The sequence below is a fragment of the Trichoderma camerunense genome (assembly GCF_050948025.1).
Source record: "Trichoderma camerunense strain CBS 138272 chromosome Unknown V8C40scaffold_2, whole genome shotgun sequence".
Taxonomy (NCBI): Eukaryota; Fungi; Ascomycota; class Sordariomycetes; order Hypocreales; family Hypocreaceae; genus Trichoderma; species Trichoderma camerunense.
The window spans coordinates 1,877,787-1,898,175 of record NW_028145368.1 but is presented as its reverse complement, the minus strand read 5'-3'; the positions used below and the strand labels follow the sequence as shown (position 1 = coordinate 1,898,175).

General features: G+C 51.7%; 7 protein-coding genes across 7 annotated transcripts; 3 read left to right on the top strand and 4 right to left on the bottom strand.

Moving 5' to 3' along the window:
- Positions 1-52: 52 nt before the first annotated feature.
- Positions 53-1,367, top strand: V8C40DRAFT_233344 (t-SNARE). The gene is made up of 2 exons (XM_083213340.1): positions 53-279; positions 340-1,367. The coding sequence occupies exons 1-2, from the start codon at positions 233-235 to the stop codon at positions 1,019-1,021; spliced, it is 729 nt and encodes a 242-aa protein (XP_083078033.1). The 5' UTR covers positions 53-232; the 3' UTR covers positions 1,022-1,367.
- Positions 1,276-3,287, bottom strand: V8C40DRAFT_99245 (GLE1-like protein-domain-containing protein). Its single transcript, XM_083223707.1, has 2 exons — positions 2,365-3,287; positions 1,276-2,307 (listed from the first exon to the last, which is right to left on the bottom strand). The coding sequence occupies exons 1-2, from the start codon at positions 3,166-3,168 to the stop codon at positions 1,531-1,533; spliced, it is 1,581 nt and encodes a 526-aa protein (XP_083078032.1). The 5' UTR covers positions 3,169-3,287; the 3' UTR covers positions 1,276-1,530.
- A 2,452-nt stretch (positions 3,288-5,739) lies between these two features.
- V8C40DRAFT_233338 (mRNA-binding translational repressor SSD1) lies at positions 5,740-10,899 on the top strand. Its single transcript, XM_083213339.1, has 3 exons — positions 5,740-6,251; positions 6,459-10,323; positions 10,390-10,899. The coding sequence occupies exons 1-3, from the start codon at positions 6,101-6,103 to the stop codon at positions 10,427-10,429; spliced, it is 4,056 nt and encodes a 1,351-aa protein (XP_083078031.1). The 5' UTR covers positions 5,740-6,100; the 3' UTR covers positions 10,430-10,899.
- Positions 10,900-11,473, bottom strand: V8C40DRAFT_233336 (uncharacterized protein). Its single transcript, XM_083213338.1, has one exon. The coding sequence runs from the start codon at positions 11,367-11,369 to the stop codon at positions 11,046-11,048; it is 324 nt and encodes a 107-aa protein (XP_083078030.1). The 5' UTR covers positions 11,370-11,473; the 3' UTR covers positions 10,900-11,045.
- Positions 10,914-12,814, bottom strand: V8C40DRAFT_99202 (uncharacterized protein). The gene is made up of 2 exons (XM_083223706.1): positions 11,820-12,814; positions 10,914-11,746 (listed from the first exon to the last, which is right to left on the bottom strand). The coding sequence occupies exons 1-2, from the start codon at positions 12,595-12,597 to the stop codon at positions 11,487-11,489; spliced, it is 1,038 nt and encodes a 345-aa protein (XP_083078029.1). The 5' UTR covers positions 12,598-12,814; the 3' UTR covers positions 10,914-11,486.
- A 1,921-nt stretch (positions 12,815-14,735) lies between these two features.
- V8C40DRAFT_99168 (ferritin-like domain-containing protein) lies at positions 14,736-16,098 on the top strand. The gene is made up of 2 exons (XM_083223705.1): positions 14,736-15,134; positions 15,201-16,098. The coding sequence occupies exons 1-2, from the start codon at positions 14,968-14,970 to the stop codon at positions 15,982-15,984; spliced, it is 951 nt and encodes a 316-aa protein (XP_083078028.1). The 5' UTR covers positions 14,736-14,967; the 3' UTR covers positions 15,985-16,098.
- Positions 16,099-16,966: 868 nt separating this feature from the next.
- On the bottom strand, positions 16,967-19,642 carry V8C40DRAFT_272537 (MKT1 family protein; the record flags this gene model as incomplete). Its single annotated transcript, XM_083220373.1, has 5 exons — positions 16,967-17,255; positions 17,310-18,734; positions 18,958-19,296; positions 19,355-19,391; positions 19,633-19,642. The coding sequence occupies 5 exons, from the start codon at positions 19,640-19,642 to the stop codon at positions 16,967-16,969; spliced, it is 2,100 nt and encodes a 699-aa protein (XP_083078027.1).
- Between the last annotated feature and the right edge of the window lie 747 nt (positions 19,643-20,389).

Genomic DNA, 20,389 nt, shown 5'->3' with positions numbered 1-20,389 from the left:
TAGCCACACCTTGTTTCGCTGTCGCAAGATTGGATGCAACGTCATCCTTCAAATCCCGAGCTCTGCATGATCCTCCAGCAATCAGGTGGAGTTAATTAAGGCGATCCGTATTGCGAGTTTTCTTCTTGCGCTTCTGCTTTCTGTTGAGCTTTATATGCACCGTCTTGCTCACTTCTCTGTTCCTGTCCGGCGCACCCAATCTCGAGCCCATGCATCTTGAACCGCTATCAGGATGATGTCCTCAACGAACGAGGAGGACCCCTTCCTCCAGGTCCAGCAGTACAGCCGCCTCCTCTAAACGTTTATACTAATTGCTTTTCTGACCTGATACCTTTATAGAGACGTCCTCAGCCAAATCTCATCCATTCGGCCCCTCTTCGCGTCATACCTTCGCATCCGCTCCCTCGCCTCATCCTCCACCTCCCCCGAGCTGATATCCGCCCGCACCGAACTCGAAAGCGCACTCTCCTCTCTAGCCGAAGACCTAGCAGACCTCGTCGCCTCCGTCCAAGCCATCGAGTCCAATCCCTCTCAGTTCGGCGTCTCCGACCATGAAGCCTCACGCCGGAAGCGCCTTGTCCAGGAGGTCGGCGCCGAGATCCAGGACATGCGCGAGGAGCTCAACAAGAACATCGCCGGTGGCAAAGGCGGCAATAGCGATTTACCTGACCCAAGCTCCTTTCAGATAGGCGAGGGCGATGGGGGTGATGCGTACCAGGAGTTTGAACAGCAGCAGCAAGTGGAGATGATGCAAGAGCAGGATAGACATCTCGATGGGGTGTTTCACACGGTTGGCAACTTGCGCCGCCAGGCAGACGATATGGGGAGAGAATTAGAGGAGCAGAATGAGATGCTCGAGGTGGTGGACGATTTGGCGGACAGGGTAGGTAACCGGCTGCAGACTGGCATGGCCAAGCTGGGGTATGTGATGCGCAAGAATGAGGACCGGCTGAGCAGCTGTTGTATTACGATCCTGATTTTTGTCTTGATTCTGTTGCTGGTTCTTCTGTTGATCTTGTAGTAGAAGGAGTCTTTCTCTTCTTGTGTTTCTATGTTTCACGAACAGTCTTTATGGGGAGATAAAAGGAAGAGGTCTAATGGGCGAATCAATATTTGGGACTCGGAGTTTTGGCGGAATGATTTATGCCGACGTATCGGCTGATGCAGTCATGCAAGCCTACTAGGTATACAGCGTGGGTTCAACGTCTACGGCGCAAGATGATGCAGGATAGAGTGAGAATAAAGTGCATGGGTTTCTTCTATAATACCCATAGCTTAAAAAGGCATTTCCAATGTCCCGATAGTGCCTCCTATGCAGCGTAAATAAGGGACCTCAGGGGTCTATCATATATATGTGTATATATTACATGCGCCGGCATGCCAATTTGCCTCCCAAACGCCTTTGCTTCAATGTATCAACCGGATACATGATATCCTCCTTCTCTTGAACCTTTAGGTGTAAAAAGAGACGGCTATAGTTGAGGAGTAGAAAAGAGCAGGAAAATAAAAAAGAAATTGAGAACGAATCCTTCAGCTCAAGACAAGCCCTTCAGTGCGAAGAAGCTCTACCATGGCTCGTAATGATTGCGCTGCGGCTGCATGCGCTGGCGCTTTCTTGGGGAAATCGACCAACGCGAGGCGCAACGCAGCAATGGCGGCGCTGCCGTAAAAAGTCAGAAACCGCTGCTCGTGACCTTCAATCATGGCTCTCAAGACGACGTATTGTGTGTTCGAAGTCTCATTGGGAGCCGTGTTGACAATGCCGGCCAGCGCCTTCCAGTAATTGACCGGTGTATATGGATTCGCCTTGGACGTCTTGCTAAAATCGCGAAGGGAAATCGATGCGAAACCGGTACCCAGACCAGTCATCCTATCGTTGTGAGTCTGCTCTGTAATGTACCCAGGACCATCTTTTTTCCATCCTATGGCCTGTCTCCCCCTCTCGGTTTTATCGCTTCCTTTCAAGCCGAACAAGACCGGGCACACGACTCGGAACTTGGCCATGAGGATGTCAATCAGAGATTCACCGCGCCATAGAAATTCCTTCTGAGAAAATATATGGGCTGTGAAGACGCCGATTGGATCTGCAGCTTTGGGATTCGCACTGCATTCATTGATGAACTGACTAATGATGCCCTTGGCGCAAATGTTCAACAGGTAGATGAAAAGAGAAGGTAGGGTCGCGTCGTTGTTTACAGCGCCTGCAGCTGGCTCTCTTGGTCTCACGGTAAACCGGCTCACTTCAATAGGAGCACTAGGCACTTTACCGGTGAGTGCATCTGTCAGTGCCATTGTGATTTTGGCAATCTATATTTCATGTTAGCATCCTAGGCGAATTCGTGAACTCGGGAAATCTCGACTCACAGGTTGTGCGTTGGCTCCTTTACCCGCTGTAAGCTGTCCGATGGAGACTCGAATTTCTCTTCGATAGGTTCCCATCTTGCCCTTCAGAGGAGACCCAGGCACCTTTGCTTCGGCCTGCAGCACCTGTCGCAGCTTCTTCAGCTCTTTGTGAATTTCGACATATCGGTCTGCTAGCGCATTTTTCTGCGCCGGAGGGCGAGCCATCGGAATCTGTGCGGCGGGCGGTTGGGCAGCAGGAGTCGTCAGTTGTGTTGGTGTCAAGCGATTCTCAACTTTTGGCGCGGTGGTGGGTGATGCAAAAAGATTGCTCGTGGCCGGTTTAGTTTGCGCTCCCAGAAAGCCATTCACCTGGGGGGTGGTGGCAGTTGGCACCGGCTGTTGCTTCGTCTGGAAAAGGTTCTGCTTGATAGGTTCTTGAGGCTTCGCAGCAGCCGGCTGTTGGACTGGCACCGGTTCTACCTTCTTGGGCGGTTCTGGCACCGGTTCGGGAGGAAGTTTAGGCACCGTCTTGGCCTTGAGTTCTCGAAGCCTTCTCTCTTCTTCGACTATTGCCGCCTCCGCTCTTAATCTTTCTTGCTCCTTGCGCTCCAACTCTAGAAGTCGTTGATGCTCTTCTCGAAGCTCGTGGAGCTCATAAACTCGGATAGCCGCTTCTCGCACGCGTTGGTGCTCTGCCTGAGCGGCGGCCAGAGCATTTTGGTGGTTTAGCTCATTATTTCGGCCGTCTAAGAGAAATCTCGAAATAAGGCCGCTTTCAGGGCTCGACAGCAATTGGCTCTTTCTCGAAGAGGGAGAATTGGTCATGTTCTCGAGGCAGGTGGTGAGATAATCAGTCGTTATCGCGATGGCATTTGCAATTGCTGGCTGGGGAAATATCGATTACAGAAATAAATAAAAGAGGGAAGGAAATGGGGAGGAATGGCTCAATCGCTCTCCGTGGGGAAATTATGGCAAAAGCCAAAGTGAAAATCGCCCGACGAGTGTATGCAAAGAAGTGAACTCTGAATGAAATGTTTGTTATCAAAAAGTGAACCTTGTATCTTTTACTCGGAAAGTTGGAAAGGCGTCCAGGGCCAAAAGTACGTACTGCCTGCCCTGGTTGGCTGGAGCCAGAGTTGATGACGCGCCGGAATCGCCAAAACAAAACCCCGAAGGCTACCTGTCTCAGTAAGCCAGGCACACGTTGGCAAAGTGTACTGAGCACATCCATGCCTACAGAGAAAGCGTATGAGCTAAGGTTAGTAGAGAGGCCTTTGGGCTAAGGTGCTAACAAGGGCCGGGATCTACGATTGACGCTTCGTCTCATTTCGTCTAACTAGGACGCATTCGCGAGGCATGGATGCTTCGGTTGGCTTTCTCCAGACATTCAACGCAGATTCGGTGATATCATACTGGGCAGGTGCCTGGCATTGGCTGCTGAGGTCCCTTACATAGGCGACAAAGGGTCCTATCTCTCTCTCTCTTGTCTTGTCTTGTTCCTTAACCCAGGCACTTACAGTTGTCCGTTCATGTCACCGCTGACGTGGCCCTGTCCTATTCGACTCCCTTTTCCTGGTGTATCTTTTTTTGACAAAGCGTAAATGGTACCTGCGAAGTAGGTTGCAACTGTTACGGGGGAAGCTTGTCTTAGTTTCCGGTGGGAGAAAAGACGGCCTGCTCCTTTTGCCCCAGCAACTGAACAAGGGCGCGCTAGACACGATTTGGTCTCTTCGTACATGTTAGAAAGACAAATAAAGGAGCCCAGCTGCTAACACGTTGCGCGCTGCTTCTTGATAAAAAGTTCAATGGCCAATTGTCCTGTGCGTTGGTGCAAAGCGCTGTAGAGCCCATGTCTGGGCTATCTGTAAACCACTCGATTTGGTCATGCAACTGACCCTGGTATGGTGGCGCCAGGGTATCTGAACTCTGTGCTTTTTGATCCATGCTACCCCATACTCTCTGTCTCGGCTGAGATAATATTCATCGTTTCTACAGAGCATTTATTACTAACGTATAGCCATCTTGAAGAGAATTGTGGCACAGCAAATGGCTTGGCTGTCAGCACGATGAGTGACAAGCTTCTGCCTGTGCCGTATATGGACCCCATCTATTCTTGTCCACACGCCGCAGGTGAATGGGTTCAATTGAAAGTCTTGTTCATGCCTCTTCTACGCGTACTAGACTCATACGGCAGTACTATTGCTGTTACTAGTAGGGCCTGACCGGGTGGACACGATATCATTAGCATTTGGGGCTCGTATTGATGAGGGTGGGCAAGAGTGGTTTAGTTGACTTCAGGGGCGGGTATCAGAGCTTGCTGCTCCATCCATCCAATGCTTGTACGGCGCAGATAGTAGCTGTGCCTGTAACTCCTCAGCAGCTGCACAGAAGCGAAAGGGGCACGGCTAATGCTGCTGTCTCAGTCTAGAGCATGCGATACATGTGCAGACGAGCTGTCTGGCGCTGCAAAGAATGCAACAGCCAAAGATGGCCCGGGACAGCCGTTGATCATGATATCGCAGGTTTTCCGCGGTGTCGTGTGACGACGTGATGGGTTAGAATAGCGGGACAGAAGCGCTACGGCTGCGGCGCCAGCAGCCCCAAGCAGGGGTTCGAGGTTGAGTTGTGATGAGCGCGAAACGAAGGCGGAAGCGCACCGGTTTTTGATATCAGCCTGGACTCGTATGTGCCTGTGCCTGTCCTGGCCAACATCCGGCTTGTTGACGCCGATGGCTGCTGTACCTGGCAACCTGGTAGCGGTCTCGTATCCGTGCGAGGGGACTGACTCCCATCCCTGCGATATCCATCTGGTCTGAAGCTGTCAATACCTGACATACATGTACTTACCATCCATTGATAGCTAGGTACTCTACCATGTAATCTACTTTCTACAGAATAGACACAGCTCTGAGGGACATAGAACAGTGATGATGACCCAAGTAGTACGGCAATTGGCATTGAATAGTAGACGCGAACCGCGCTCCCGCCGCTAATTGTTCCCTACCGCACCGGCGCTGTCGAATCCATCCTCACGTCCATCATCCGGTGCACATACGGCACTGTACTCGTACTTACGTAGGGCCAGTGCACCCAGCATTATCCGTCCCAATGTCTAATTGAGCCCAGCCCTGAAAGGTGTCATCGCTTTAGGTTCTGCAGTGGATGCCGTGGAATGCTTGCAGCACGTGCTGAGAATGTCTCTAGCATCCATTGATACTCCGTACAGCGTCTTCGAAGGCTCTCAAGGGGGCCGGTTGAAGCTGTTTCGCCAGAGGTGGCGTGCGCCAAAGAGCTGCTAGCGAGTGGGAATCAAGAGCGTCACTGCACCCCCATATTTTCGCCCCCGGCGGTAGCTCTACCTGTATCTCCCCAGAGCAGAGAGCCGTCCATCCTCTCTCCATCTTCCTCCCTCACAGCCTCTCGCAAGGAGCTGGACTTCCCATCCGCATCCATCCTCACCTTCTCTTCTCATTTTCCCATCTGCATTGCACCGTCAGCCCGACTCCTTCCTTTCCAACGCTCCTTGGCTCTGCCGAGCTCGCTTGAAATCACTGCATCGACCCTCCTTTGGCAAAATCTGTCCTGTCCACGGGGGCCTGCCACTGTCTCTTAGAGCCGAACTTCCACGATCCCGACCAAAACAACCACTCCCCAAAGCTTTCGCCCACGGCAATTCCATCGCCAACCCCCTCCTCCAGCATCACTCACCACCAGCCCGCACCCGACGTGCACCTTTCCGCTGCCCTTTGTCTGCGCCATGGACCAGCAGCAGCAGCCGTCGCAGCAACAAGCTGCCCAGCATGCCACTGGCGGCGTTCATGGGCCGGCTGGACGCAGACTGCACATTGCGCACCGCAGGAGCCCGTCTGAGCTCACGCCGCTTATGAGCATGTTTGCCAACCCAGGAAGTAAGCCATCCGTCATTTTCTTTTTTTCATCTTCTCTCTTTATTTGGCCTTGAGGACAACTTTTTTTCCCTCTTGTGGCTGCCCTTGTCGCCCGCCAGCTCTAGGCGCGGGGCAACCGCGTTGCCAATCCACAACCCCTGCATCCACAACGCAAATATCCAAGGCGTCGAATCTGGGAAATTGAGTGCTAAAGCGTTCGTGTCGCAGTGGAACAACTTGCAATCCAGCAGCAGATTGAGCTCCTGCAACAACAGCAGCAGCAGATCCAAGCCACCCATCAGCAATATGTCAACATGGGCATGATGCCCCCGGGCCAAACCATCGGCCCCGGCGCTCCATTCAATCCTTTGCAGCCCATGGGCAATGCTTTCCAGTTCCCTAACCAGATCCCACAACAAAATGTTTCGCTGGGTCCCCCGACCCAGCCACTCTCACATCGCCGTAATCAGTCGGCTCTACCCAATATGGGCATGGGCCCGCCGCCTGCGCCATCCTCAGGAGCTTCCGGGTCTACTTTTGGAAACTTCGAGGCACCAGGGAGCCACGGACGTGAGAACGCTGGTTCCAGAGGTGGCCGTGGAGGCGGTGCCGGTGGCGGCCATCAACGACGACACTCCCTGGCCCTGGCCGATGCCAAGAAGGCTGCTGAGCTCGCACAGCAGAAGCGAACTACATCCGGATTCCAGTTCCCCGCTGCCGGTGCTCCGGCATCTGACAAGCCGGAGGAAGAGAACCAACCCGTCGCTCAGTCCAGCCTCGATGTCCCCGCAGCCCAGGGAGCTACACGTGGAGGCCGCGGCGGACACGGCCGCAGCCAGAGCATGGCCGTCAACGGACGCGGCGGTTTGCGCAGCAGCTCCTTCAACACTGGCACTGATAGTGGCGGTGAATTCCAACGCCGTGGCCCTGGCCACGCTCGTACGGGATCCCGAAACTATGAGGGCAACTGGCGCAACCAAGGCCAAGGCCAGGATCAACCCGCCAACGCCGCCCAAAACCAGGGGTTCCAGCCCGGCCACCGACCCCGCGGCTCAGTCAACCAGTCCATCTCAGCTATGGGAGGCTTTCAGTTCAATCCCGGCCAAGCTCCGGTCCTTCCGCTTGCTGGTCAGATGATGATGCCTCAAATGTACGGCCAACAGCTCAACCCCATGCAGATCAGCCAGCTTCAGGCTTTGCAAGCTGCCCAGATGAACACACAGCAATTCCAGGGCCTTCAGGGCTCTCAGCACGCCGGGCAGCTTGCTGGTCAGCAACAGCAGCAACAGCGAAAGACTCTCTTTACCCCCTATCTGCCTCAGGCTACCCTTCCCGCCTTGCTTGGAGATGGCCAGCTTGTTTCTGGTATTCTCCGAGTCAACAAAAAGAATCGTAGTGATGCTTACGTCACTACGCTGGATGGCCTCTTAGATGCCGACATTTTCATCTGTGGTAGCAAGGATCGCAACCGTGCCCTTGAGGGTGACTTGGTTGCCATCGAGCTCTTGGATGTCGACGAAGTTTGGGGCCAAAAGCGAGAAAAGGAAGAGAAGAAGAAGCGCAAAGACATTACTGATACCCGCTCCGGCTCCACCAACCAAGGCAGCCAAGCGTCTGGACAAAATGATGATAGCAACCCCCCTGACGGAGCAATCCGTCGTCGTGGCAGTCTTCGACAGCGACCCACTCAAAAGAAAAATGATGACGTCGAAGTCGAGGGACAGAGCCTTCTCCTTGTTGAAGAGGAAGAGATCAATGATGAACAAAAGCCACTGTACGCCGGTCATGTCGTTGCCGTCATTGAGCGTGTTGCCGGCCAGATGTTCTCGGGTACTTTGGGCCTTCTTCGACCCAGCAGCCAGGCTACCAAGGAGAAGCAGGAAGCCGAGAGAGCGGCTCGAGAAGGTGGTAACTCTCGTGGAAACGATGGCCGCCAGCAGGACAAGCCCAAGATTGTTTGGTTCAAGCCTACTGACAAGCGTGTCCCCCTGATTGCCATCCCCACAGAGCAGGCTCCTCGAGACTTTGTCGAGAAACACCAGGATTATGCTGATCGCATTTTTGTTGCATGCATCAAGAGATGGCCCATTACGTCTCTTCATCCCTTTGGCACACTTGTAGAGCAGCTGGGTCGTATGGGTGACCTTAAGGTGGAGACCGATGCACTGCTTCGCGACAACAACTTCTCATCCGATGAGTTCTCTGATGCTGTTTTGCGCAGCGTCGGCCTCCAGGATTGGTCGCTCGCTCAAGAGGATGAAGCAGCCATTGCCTCGCGCCGCGACTACAGAGAGGAAAAGGTCTTTACCATTGATTTCAACGGTACCGCTGAGCTCGGAAATGCGGTGCACGTCACTTCTCGCCCCGATGGCAAGATTGATATTGGTATCCACGTTCCTGATGTCACACACTTTGTCAAGCCAAACTCTCTCGTGGACCGAGAGGCCAAGAAGCGTGGTACCGCAGTCCATCTCATTAATCGTTTCTGCGCAATGCTCCCCCCTAAGCTGTCTGGAGAGCTTTGCTCTCTAGTACCAGGCGAGGAACGTCTTGCCTTCAGTGTTGTATTCACCGTGAACCCCGTCAACGGCGCCGTTGCTGAAGGTGATGCCTGGGTCGGCAAGAGTATCATCAAATCTACCGGCAAGGTGTCGCTAAGTGATATTGACAAGGCCCTGACTGACGCTTCTACATTCGACAACACTGCCGTTCCGATCAACACCATTCAGATTTTGCACGCTGTAGCCCAAAAGTTCCGGGAGGCCCGCTTGGGTGCTGGTAGCGAGCCCATCGCCCCTCTCCGATTATTGCAGCAGCTCGACGATGAGAACCCTCAAGTGCAACACAACATCTTTGACTCTACCGAGGCTCTGGAGCTTGTCGAAGAGCTTATGCACAAGGCAAACAGTTATGTGGCCCAGCGCCTGGCAGAGGGCTTGCCCGACAAGGCTTTGCTGCGTCGCCAGGCCGCCCCCAACCCACGACGTCTGCAGACGTTTGTCGAGCGCATGACAGCTCTGGGATACGACATCGACGCCTCTGGAAGCGGGGCACTCCAGAACAGCCTCTTCAAGGTTGACGATTCCGATCTGCGCAAGGGAATGGAGACGGTTCTTCTCAAGTCGATGCAGCGTGCCAAGTATTTCATTGCTGGCAAGACTGCCAAGATCGTGTGGCCTCACTACACCCTCAATCTGCCACTCTACACCCACTTTACCAACCCTACTCGCCGCTACGCCGATCTTATCGTTCATCGACAGCTGGAGGCGGTCCTTTCTGAGGGTAAGATCGAGTTTTCTGACGATATGGAGAATCTTGTCAAGACTGTTGAAGCTTGCAACACCAAGAAGGATTCAGCACAGAACGCACAAGAGCAGAGCGTTCACATTGAGTCATGCCGCACCATGGATAAGAAGCGACAGGAAGTCAACGGCGATCTCATTGCAGAGGGCATCGTCCTCTGCGTGTACGAATCGGCCTTCGACGTGCTGATTCCCGAGTGGGGCTTCGAGAAGCGCGTGCACTGCGATCAGCTGCCCCTTAAGAAGGCAGAGTTCAGAAAGGAGAAGCGTGTTCTGGAACTCTACTGGGAGAAGGGCGTCCCCAGCTCTGCATACGTGCCCGAGGATGAACGGCCCAAGGCTGCGGCATCCATGAGAATGTCAAACGCTCTGGCCGCTGCTCGACAGGCGGAAGAGGCAGAGCGCGTGAAGAAGGAGCGCGAGGAGGCTGCTCGCAAGCAGACCGTCACCGGCACAATCTCTACTGATGACGTTGATGCCCTGTTTGATGATGACGAGGACGATACTTCAGATGTGACTGAGGCCATGGCAGGAGCATCTCTGGCTGAGCGACCTACGCAGAGTGTGCCAGGATCACCAGCACGATCTGCATCCAACGCCGGAACTCTGCACCGCACTCGATCCGACTCCAAGGTTCCCGTCGCAGAGGCTGTTGAGACTCGACTGACGAACAAGGAGAAGTATCTCAAACTGTTTTCTCTACGCGAAGAGGGTGGAGATTACATCCAGGATGTGACTGAGATGACCCGGGTGCCAATCATCCTGAAGACGGACCTTACCAAGAGCCCACCGTAAGTTTCCTTTCAACATAGAAGCCTGTAGAGTATCAGTTTTGCTAACATGATGGAATCATATAGTTGCCTAACCATCCGGTCCCTCAACCCCTACGCGTTGTAAATTGGACGAAGCTGAAAAGGGGAGTGGAGGTGGCGATGCGATTGGCAGATTGATAGCTGGAGATGTCTCGCCGCTGCCGAGGAGATACTTGCTATAGCAGTGATGTGTGGTATATACTTATTTATTATCTGGCACACGGTAAAAGTGAACCAGTGAGGAACACTTATGCGGCAGCCACTTAATGGTTACAAAGGCGATGCATCTCATGTAATGGCAAAAAAGAAAAAAGGCATTGATGTAATGGAAGCGCATTGAGTAGGAGGTGGAGCAGAATGAGATATGATTGATATGTGTCGCGAGTGGAAAGCATGAGATGAAGAAATGAGCATTACTAAGTTGCGATGTAATATATTACTACCTAGTACTACGTTGAGCTGTATGCTTCCCTCTGGACTTGTAACGTGACGCAGCATTGAAGACTAGGCAGGGGAAAGAATGGCGTCTTTCCTTTGCTGAAGCCAGTAACACGTTGATCCAATATATTCTTCGTTATATGATGCCTATATGAAGAGATGCCTGTTGATCCCATGTATTCTGCTCTCTATATGATGCCTATGGGGAGATGTCTGTCTCGTTCCGTAAATAGGTTTCCAACTTGACAACAGATATTGAATTATCACCACACGGTGTGTCCTTCCCTCCTGATCTGCCAAAGAGACGCAAGCTCAATGACTTGGCAGGGCAGTTTGAGATGATAGATTGCGTCGCCGGGACAATTTATCGCTGCTTTGATATGCTCCTGCTTTACTTGAAGTTTAGAACGGAACATAGGCCGCTTTGAGGCAACGACTTGCCACGCCTCTACCACACGAGATTGCAACTCGAGTTCCCACGTTCCACGCCAAGTGACTGAGGCAGTGCCTCTTTCTACGCGATATATAAATGCACAAGCGCGTGCATTTTCGCAGTTCCAAAGGACAAACGTGTGTATCATGGGCATCTGCTGCGCAAGAACCCCAGCTTGGCGCAGCAATTCCGTTCTTGGGTCCTGCTGATCCGTTCTTGGGTCCTGGCGCCGTAGGAGCTTTGATGTAAGCGCCAGAGATTGCAAACGCGGTCAGGTCCAGTCCAATCGACATTTCTGAAACAAAGATTCGGCGTTGATCATGAAGGAGATGGAGAGGTGTTGTAATTTGAGACTTTTGGATACGAAATCCGCGTCAATTTCTTCCCTAGGACCAGCTGGTAGGATTGGTTGGATTGATGGGAGCCCGGACGGCCTCCTGGGAGGAAATTGATCGTAGAATCTATAGGAATCCTCAAATATTACCAAGCTTTTGACGGTATCTGGAAGGCATCTCATTCCAAAAGCGTAAGCTGTCGCTCACCATTAGTGGTATGGCCAAGATGATGAAACTTTGCAATTGCTGTTACAGCGGTGGGTGCATACCTTTTTTTTCGGAAATTCGCCAACCGTCCCATGGCTTCCATGGCTCATAAGATATTTGCTCTAGATGATTAAGTTTGCGGAACAGACAGGCGAATGACTTTACGTCAATGCAACGCCGGAGTTGTCGACGGATAATGAGGCGGGTGACTGCTTCAACTTTAGGCGATGATACTTGTAATTTTAAATTGATAGGCTTAAAGAGTCGTTGGATTGCGTGTCTCTGAGGGGGTAGGTATGGTTGGCCGTTAAACCAGCCATGTTTCCGGTCAATACCCAGAGTTCCAGTCCCAGCTGTTGGTGTTGCGTCCCCTTCATGATCAACGTTGTCTGAAGACAAATGAATGTTCTTGAACCAATGTTCGCAGTCGCTGGGAGAATATACATTGAGCTCCAGTGCCAAGTTACCCGCTGGCTCCCAACTACTCAGGATAGAGAACAATTTCGATATCGCATCGGTGACGATAGGGCTGACGTCGGTTAGACGCGAGCGGTGGTGGCAGCAACATCTGTACGAGTATCGTGGTAATTCTACACGGAAATAGATGTGATGGACAAGCTTTCTCGTGTGTGGCGAAAGGAGGGCGAAATCGTCGAGACAAGACGCTTGCAGTGATATCTTGTGGAAATTGAACTTTTCTAGAACGCACTGCCATTCTCTGCACACAGACGCAAGTGAAGCCCAGCCGGGATGTTTCTGGCTTGCGAGTTTTTCTAGGATAATGATGCGAATCTCTGCGGGGATATAATCCCATGAGGGTCTCCAGCTGCGTAGTCTCATTCTGTCGTGTATTGATTTTTTTTCGTTTCGCTTAGAAGAGGAACAAAAGGGGTATACTCCAAAAAGGGTGCTGGAAGGGACTGGAAGTTGGATTTATACAACAATCCGAGGAAGATGAGATGGCTTTAAATAGTCCTCTTTGTGTCGGTGCCTGCTGGATCGAAGATTAGGATGTTCGGGTCTATGCCTAACTTTATATCCTGGGCTTGAAAAGTTTGATGTGTTATCTTGAAAACTCTGTTGTTCTGGCTTCTGGCGCAATATATGGGTTTGATCGAGGACGAACCTTATCTTGCAATATCGGTATCCAGTATCCCATGTGCCAAACTTACACCCATGGTACATGATGTATAGAAAGCCATCTATTACTACTAGACTAGGCACCCGTTAGCTACTTGATGCCCAATACTAAAAGAAGGTAGTTAGAAGTAGATACTAGAAGTGCTGGACAGATAAAGGGAGTGAGTACATGTGTCTGGCCCTTAAGTTGGATAGATACATTCAACATACCGATTCTCATACCTCAATGGTACATAGCATATGAAGAGCAACATGTTAAACTTCTCTTAGGTTCTGGGGGAAGATTTCGATATTAGCTAATACTGAAAGAGGGTTTGATAGCAAGGATAGAGATACAAGGTGGATGCTTTGAGCCTCGCCATGACAAATTATACCACCGTCGCTCGCCAGGATGCTGAATCACCGGATTGGGCTACTACATACGAGTAGGTAGCTGCTCTCTTATGTATTTGAATCTGCATTTATCATACTTTTGGCTTCTGACATGGATGTGGCTTGAATCTCCAGTTCTTGCCCCCGTCTTCCCACAATGGGGATACCTCTTCGAACAGCAAAGCTTGTCTGTCACCCGATGGGCGACTCGAGCAGACACTGGTTTCTCCGTCTGATGAGTAAAGAACTGATGTGTGACGGACGCACGTGTCACCTGTGACGGCTGTTGAAGGATTGTCCGGCTTGGGGGGTTTCCGAGACAGTTGAAACATTTTCTTGGGAAATCTGCTCTAATGGGAGGAAACGGTTAGTGTCGTGAAGGCTATCTGAGTCTCCGTGAGACAGAAGCAGGGGCCTCGAGCTGGGTGACCTAGTCATGCTGCTGCCATAAGCGAGTCTGGAAGTATTTGATTACAGACCCATGCCTCACCTTGACACTGCGGATGTAAGGTACTTGAAGGTGGTGATTTGATTAATCGCAAAATTAAGAATTTGGATGTAAGTCTTATCTGATCAATTGCGAATAATTCCGATGAGATGCTCCGTTCCCCGTACCTTCCCTTTGCTTCAATTGGAAGCACGTGTTACTACTTCTCTACTAAGATAATACCACTCCTCCTCCTCAACTTGACTAAATCATCATCAGAGCTTCCGCAAACCACGGACACATTAATTTCAATTGCTATATACCACACGCAAAGTCCTTGACTAGCATCAACTCACGATAACAAAGACGCGCACGGCCTCCAGCACCAGCAAGCGCTTCTGCATCGTGCGACATGAGCATCCCTCCCGTGGTCATGACGCACACGCTAACAAGGACCAGATGCAACCCGTTTTCTTTTAGCTTGCAGGGCAGCAAAAGAAGAAATAATTAAAGTTAAAACGTCCTGGCTGCAATGGCCCCCCTCCAGGCGGAAGAGATTGGCTCCGGGGCGCTGCTTTTGCGCGTGTATCAGATTCGTTTCGGACTACGGACGGGGGCGAGCTAAAAGAGCTGGGACCCTGCCCGGATAAGCTGGGGGAAGCTGGGACGAGCTTCGCATCTGGCAGCTTCCGGCCGTTTTTTCTGCGACCTGGGTGTCCAGGGGTGTCCAAGGGTGCAGCGCTTGAGGCTCGGATCCGTCCATTTGGGGCTTCTGGACAGACTGAAGCGAGGAAACGGATCCTCATGGAGCCGCCATGGCTGTTTGTCCCACGTTGCGGTGGCCCCTTGGGGTTTATTATCACGACTTATACCGACTAGGCAGTCCCTTAGCTGACCACCAAACCTCATTCACCCAGCTGGCTCTGGGATATAAGATTGTCGACGCGCTCTTTGGATACTTCGTTTCTTTCCTCTCTTGGTCTCTATCGTTTCGCTCCGATCCGTCTCTCATTCACTTTCTTTTTTCCGTGGGTTGTCAAAAAGCCGCTGGCCTGCTTTTGCTGGTATACCCTTCGTTTATTCTATTCTATTCACTTTGACTCGATCCTTAACTATACCGCTTTCCATTCATTCGCATCTTTTCTACATTTGGCTTGTCCAATTTCATTTTTTTGACGCATAACCGCCCGGCTGGACCACTTTGATTAAACACCTGACGAATTCAAACGAAAGAAATTACTGAAAGAGACGAGCAAAAGAAAATATTCAAGATGCCTTCCTTCAAAGCTGCTGTCATTTCCTTCCTGGCTGCTACTGCTGCCGCACTCCCCTCAATGCCCAAGTTGACTGAGCGGCAACTGGAGTATCACACCGTCGCCAAGAGGCAGAATGCTGCTGCCCAAGCTCTGGGTCTCAATGACTTTGATATTCTTCAATTGTAAGCTCCTCGTATACTTGGCGACGTGGTCGAACCTTATAAATTGACTAACACACTTCCCCTCAGCGCTCTGACCCTTGAGAACCTCGAAGAGTCCTTCTATCGTGAGGGCTTTGCCAAGTTCCCCGCGTCCGACTTTACTGCTCTCGGCCTCAGCGATGAGCAGATCAAGGACCTCCAGGGCATTGGCTTCACCGAGTCCGAGCACGTCATCATCCTCCAGTCTTCGCTCGCACAGAACGGTATCCAGCCCGTCCAGCGTTGCACTTACAACTTTGGCTTCACCAGTGCCGCAGCCATGGTCCAGACTGCAGCCATCCTCGAGAACGTCGGTATCTCTGCCTACCTCGGTGCCGCTCCCCTGCTGGCATCTCCCGCCATCCTCGGTGTTGCTGGTTCTATCCTCACCATCGAGGCCCGCCACCAGAGCTCCATCCGCGTCTTTGGTGGCCAGACGGCTGTTCCCCAGGCCTTTGATGCTCCACTCGGCCCGAAGGCTGTCTTCTCTCTCGCCGCTCCCTTCATCCAGTCTTGCCCCGAGGGCTCCAACCTCAAGCTTACCGCCTTCCCTACTCTCAAGCTGTCCAACCCCAGCGACCCCACTACCACCAACTCTGTATTGAAACTTCAGTCCGACGCTGCTAGCGGCGCCAAGTTCTGTGCTTTCACATCTGGTGGTGTCACTCCCGGCGGCACCATGTTTACTCCCTTTTCTCAGACCGATGGCTGCAAGATCCCCGAGGGAGTTGCCGGCATCACCTACCTGTCGCTCTCCAGCGCCGGTCCTCTGACTGGTGCTCTCACCGACGACATTACCGTTGCCGGCCCCATTGCTATTACGGTGTCATAAGGGAGGAGTTCATGTTGGGAAAGAGATAATGAAATTCACCAAGTAGAAAATGATGAAAAGAAGGGGAACAATTCGAGTCAAACTTTTTATTTAATACATACAACTTTTTACCTTTCTCTATATAAATTTCATTCCATTAATTCGTCCATTTATATCCAAATTCCTCGTGAGCATGTTTGAAGTACTCGATATTATCATCTTCATATCAGATAGAGCTCCACTTGAAGATGCCATGTTTGGTGTATTTTACACACACCCAGTTAACAAAACCACCCCCTTGTTCAATCCCGGCTGCCAAAACGCTGCAGGAAACCGACACTTCCGTCATCTTGGGACCAAAGTCCGGGCGCAGCTTTACCTCAAGTCAAATGTCCAGGGCTGTCAAAAGACGCAATTCAACATGGCACACTTCCGCCCCTGAGAGAAGAGAAATGATATATCGAGTTCCCCCTCCCCCTTTCTCACAAACACACCTCAGGGTCACATAGATACCGCGAGAAGCCACCTGAACACGCAAACACCTTCAACTTGCTATTTAAGCCTGTTTGCACATCCTCGCTTCCCAAGGCCTTCGCCTGCTGGAGACGTTCCAACCCCCCCCCCCCCCCCCCGACAGCTGCGTCTTTTCCCTCTGCTCCAACCCACATAGAACATACCATACCAATCGACCATGAGTAAAATAACTTTTGATTGCCGGCCCTCCCCAAAAATTCTTTTACACAAACCCCCCCAATCGAGACCTGAGTGAACTGCGAGAGTCAAAATGCATTAATCGGTCCCCTGTCCCACCGAGTCCTCCAGATAATACCTTTTAACTCTATGGTGTAACTGTTTGTGGAATGCCATGGAAATGTTAACGCAGTGCAGGGTGGTATCTAAAGAAGCTATCCATAATAGTGCGGACTCCCTTTTTTAATAATTTTTTTCTTGCTAAGTTTGTTGGCTGCTTCTGTGATATTAAGCATCTAACGTATCTGTCGTATTAAAATGGCCGGGCGTTGATGTAGTCTTGAGCTTTTGACCAGGCAGACTTCTCATTTGCTGGGAGAGAGGCATCGTTTAGCGTCTGCACGCCCTGGTTGAGGGCACTGACAAAGTCAATGGCAGTTCGCAAATCTTCCGGGAACGCCTCCGCTAGGGGAATAAAAGTCTGCTGGAATGCTTCCAGCCGAGCGGCTCGTGCCTCCTTGTCGGATCCGGCTTCCTCATCGTCAAAGAAGGTCAGAGCCGCGATACCAAGTCCGATATCTGGTTCTTGCCAGAAGGGTAACCTGTCTAATGTCAGCTACTTGGAACGAAATATTAAGAGGGAGGATCGCTCGTACTTTTGACTGATTTCTAGCTGATCAGTCCTGTCTCTGTTACACTGTCCATACAAGAACATGGATGCAACAATCGCTTCAATCAAGTCACGGTCGGCCTCGCGTACCGTCGTGGACAGTGCCCGGAATCCCAATAGACTCTTGTTCAATGCTCCGGTGTAACCAAACGCTTGATGCCGCAGCTTGAGCAATGAGGCACATTGGCTAATGAGGATGACGCATGATTTGTCCTCGTTTGTTCCTTTTCGAGGCATGCCGGGCGCACCTTCACGGTACTTGCCGCTCAACAGTCCGAATCGCAACAGTTCAAACGCCAGCAGAGCAGACTCCTCCACAAAGGGCACTCTATCCTCCATAGTGTCTCTGATAGCAATAAGAGTGGTCGCCAAAGCATTTCCCCACTTGGTCAGCTTGTGCGAATCATCAACGTATCCCCTGAGATGGAGGAAACGCCAGATGACGACGGATGCCACCATGTTAGCGCTGTCGATGCCTTTGATAGGTTTTTCCTTGGGAAAAGTCTTGTCAACGAAGTCCTGGTTCGCGAGTGCAAGCACTTCCAGATACACCGGACCAGCAAAGTCTGCAGGGAAGAAACGGCGGAGGTCTTGCTCTTTAACGTCCCAAGTGTCCACCAATGTCGAAGGTAGCGGTCGCATAGAGTTGTGATTCATAGTGTGCCTGTACTTCGGGTCGAACCAAATCTTCAGGGTGATGTCCTTGTGCGCGATTGCTCGGTGGACTCGGGGTATAACGAGACTGAGCGCCTGTTCTTTGATTGGGAGGATTTGATTGGTAACAAGTTGCTTGTATTCGTCCGAAGCAGTACCGTCCAAAGTTGGCAGAATGATAATCTGTCCGTGTGCTATAGCGTTCAGGATACGAGGCCCAATCAGTCCAGTATTGAGATAGTGAAGCAATTCTGGGGGCATCCGAAGGCCAAGATATTCGTGGCTGTCTTTAGTGAGCCGCTCATAATCGTTGACTTTGATTTCGCCACTCTCGGAAATGTAGATGAAATGTTGGGCCGCCATTCTGGCTTTGCGGTACTTGTCCAACCAGTTGGGATCATGAGCCTGCAAAATATCGTTGAACGATGCGCAGGCATTAGCCACAGTCTTCTCTGAAGTCCGCAGGATGTTAACAGCATCCATAATGGTGTACGGATTCGGATACATGGCTGTGTCTTGCAATGGGGGAAACGGAGGGAGGAACGAGGTTCCCGTCATGAGCATGGCGTCGACAAACATGGGTTCGCCAACTCCGAGGGTACGCATGACCCTCTTCTTTGAGATGGCGGTCACTGTTCCAGCGTCCCAGTCCATGTTTCGAATGACAGAGTCCTGAACAGGGTAGAGAAGCAGTTCTTGGGGGCCCATGACACCAGCGCATTGGTCTGTGTCGATCATCTCAAAGTAGGCCAGCTTTCTTATCGTCAGACATGGTCATGCGGTACAAAGGGGACGAGGGGAAGCGAACCTGACCACAAGCGTTGAAAGGAGGCACCAAAAAGTGCAGCCCCCTCTCTTTCAAGATGGCTTGTAAAAGAGGGTAAAGATTCTGAAGCTGATAGGCACCTTTTCGCAGTATGATTAGCGAATCTATCCCTGATACAGACAAACATGAGAATCTTGTCCGGGGTAGGATGGACATACCTGGGTTAGCTCCAAACGCAGTCACAGCTTGCTCGGCCTCGGTCTGCGAGTACAACTCCCATGCTTCATCCGTCTTCTGGTTCGCAGCTCTGCCCCGCTTAAGAGCAATTTCATCCTGTCCTATGATGGATTGGCCGTCGAAGATGAAGAAGGGGATAATTCGATGCTTGTCCCAAAGATCTAGATTTTGCCGAATATTACTCTGAAGGCCGGTCAACCCGCCGAGCGCAGTGAGCAGGGGCTCGTGGGAAGGTTGGTTGTCTAGGAGAAGACTCAGGTAATAAGAAGCATCGACGGCAATGGCGCAATCTTCGAGCTCGGTAATGTCATAGGTGCTGATCAGCGGGCAGTTAGCATACTTTGTTCGGGTTCGTATAGAGAAGGCAAACGTACTTGGCCTGGGCATTGATCCAGGAATCCTCCACAAGGACTATGGCACGAATTAGCTTGTGTGATTATGCCACATGTTTATCAGTAGCGAAAATGCATGGGCATGGACATGAGGCTCCCAATGCAACAACGTCCCGAAGGAAGCGTTGAAGCACTGCTCTTGAAAAAGGCCACCAACTTGCCAATTGGGCGGCAAGCAGCATCGAATAGCAAAATAGGCATCATCTGCTGCTATAGCATCTCATATAGGCCCATGGCGACGACCCGAAGAGTGGCCGGACCAAGGCCCATGGCCCATGGCAATGTAGCGCAACAAGAGTCACGCGCAGACGACACATTTGCTTCGCCGAGCTCAGAGCCGGTTGTGCAGAGATGAAGAAGGGACTCACAAGGCATCTCGAGCAAGCCTCCTCGAATCAAACAGGTATATGACTATCGGCTTCGCTATGCGACTCGGAACGGCGGGGGTGGAATAGGGTGTTTCAAGACGAGGCTGAAAACCCGCGGCTGTCAGACGAAGAGAGACAGGGAAGAGGGCGAGAAGTCGACGATGCAGGCGGAATTGGGAGGATGGATCGGCTTGGTCGACGAGGAAGGGCTTCTGGGTTGGCCGGGATACGAAATCGAAGGAAAGAAAGCTCGTCTTTGCCAGTGCGCACCGAGAGTTGGAAAGTTGGGAAGAAAAAAAAAAAGAAACAAGACACCCAAAGCAGGCTCGTTGGAAGACAAGACAGCACGCAGACGCCGTGTACGAAAGGCTGCGGCAAACGCTTGGGCAAGGCTCGCTTTCCCGTGGCAAGACAAACAACTTGCAAACAGACAAACGTCCCCAGCAGCCGCACCCAAGAGGAAGTCGATGGAGAGGTTCAGTTCAGCCCTGCGCGGGTAAGCAGCAGCTGGCGAGGAATCTGAGTGAAGCGAGTCAATAAGGTACAGGACAGGTACAGTGCGGTCGCTGCACGGTGGAGATGCAAAGGTAAGCAAGCGCACACGGCAGAGGGAGGTTTGGCTTTGGTTTGCTTTGCATCCAATTGATGC

Coding starts and splice junctions, on each gene's coding strand:
- V8C40DRAFT_233336 (XM_083213338.1), bottom strand. CDS start 11,369: ATGCCCATGATACACACGTTTGTCCTTTGGAACTGCGAAAATGCACGC.
- V8C40DRAFT_233344 (XM_083213340.1), top strand. CDS start 233: ATGATGTCCTCAACGAACGAGGAGGACCCCTTCCTCCAGGTCCAGCA. Junction 280..339: donor CCCTTCCTCCAGGTCCAGCA/GTACAGCCGCCT, acceptor ATACCTTTATAG/AGACGTCCTCAGCCAAATCT.
- V8C40DRAFT_99168 (XM_083223705.1), top strand. CDS start 14,968: ATGCCTTCCTTCAAAGCTGCTGTCATTTCCTTCCTGGCTGCTACTGCT. Junction 15,135..15,200: donor GACTTTGATATTCTTCAATT/GTAAGCTCCTCG, acceptor ACTTCCCCTCAG/CGCTCTGACCCTTGAGAACC.
- V8C40DRAFT_99245 (XM_083223707.1), bottom strand. CDS start 3,168: ATGACCAATTCTCCCTCTTCGAGAAAGAGCCAATTGCTGTCGAGCCCT. Junction 2,308..2,364: donor AAGGAGCCAACGCACAACCT/GTGAGTCGAGAT, acceptor CATGAAATATAG/ATTGCCAAAATCACAATGGC.
- V8C40DRAFT_233338 (XM_083213339.1), top strand. CDS start 6,101: ATGGACCAGCAGCAGCAGCCGTCGCAGCAACAAGCTGCCCAGCATGCC. Junction 6,252..6,458: donor CATGTTTGCCAACCCAGGAA/GTAAGCCATCCG, acceptor TTCGTGTCGCAG/TGGAACAACTTGCAATCCAG. Junction 10,324..10,389: donor GACCTTACCAAGAGCCCACC/GTAAGTTTCCTT, acceptor GGAATCATATAG/TTGCCTAACCATCCGGTCCC.
- V8C40DRAFT_99202 (XM_083223706.1), bottom strand. CDS start 12,597: ATGAGACTACGCAGCTGGAGACCCTCATGGGATTATATCCCCGCAGAG. Junction 11,747..11,819: donor GCGAATTTCCGAAAAAAAAG/GTATGCACCCAC, acceptor GGTGAGCGACAG/CTTACGCTTTTGGAATGAGA.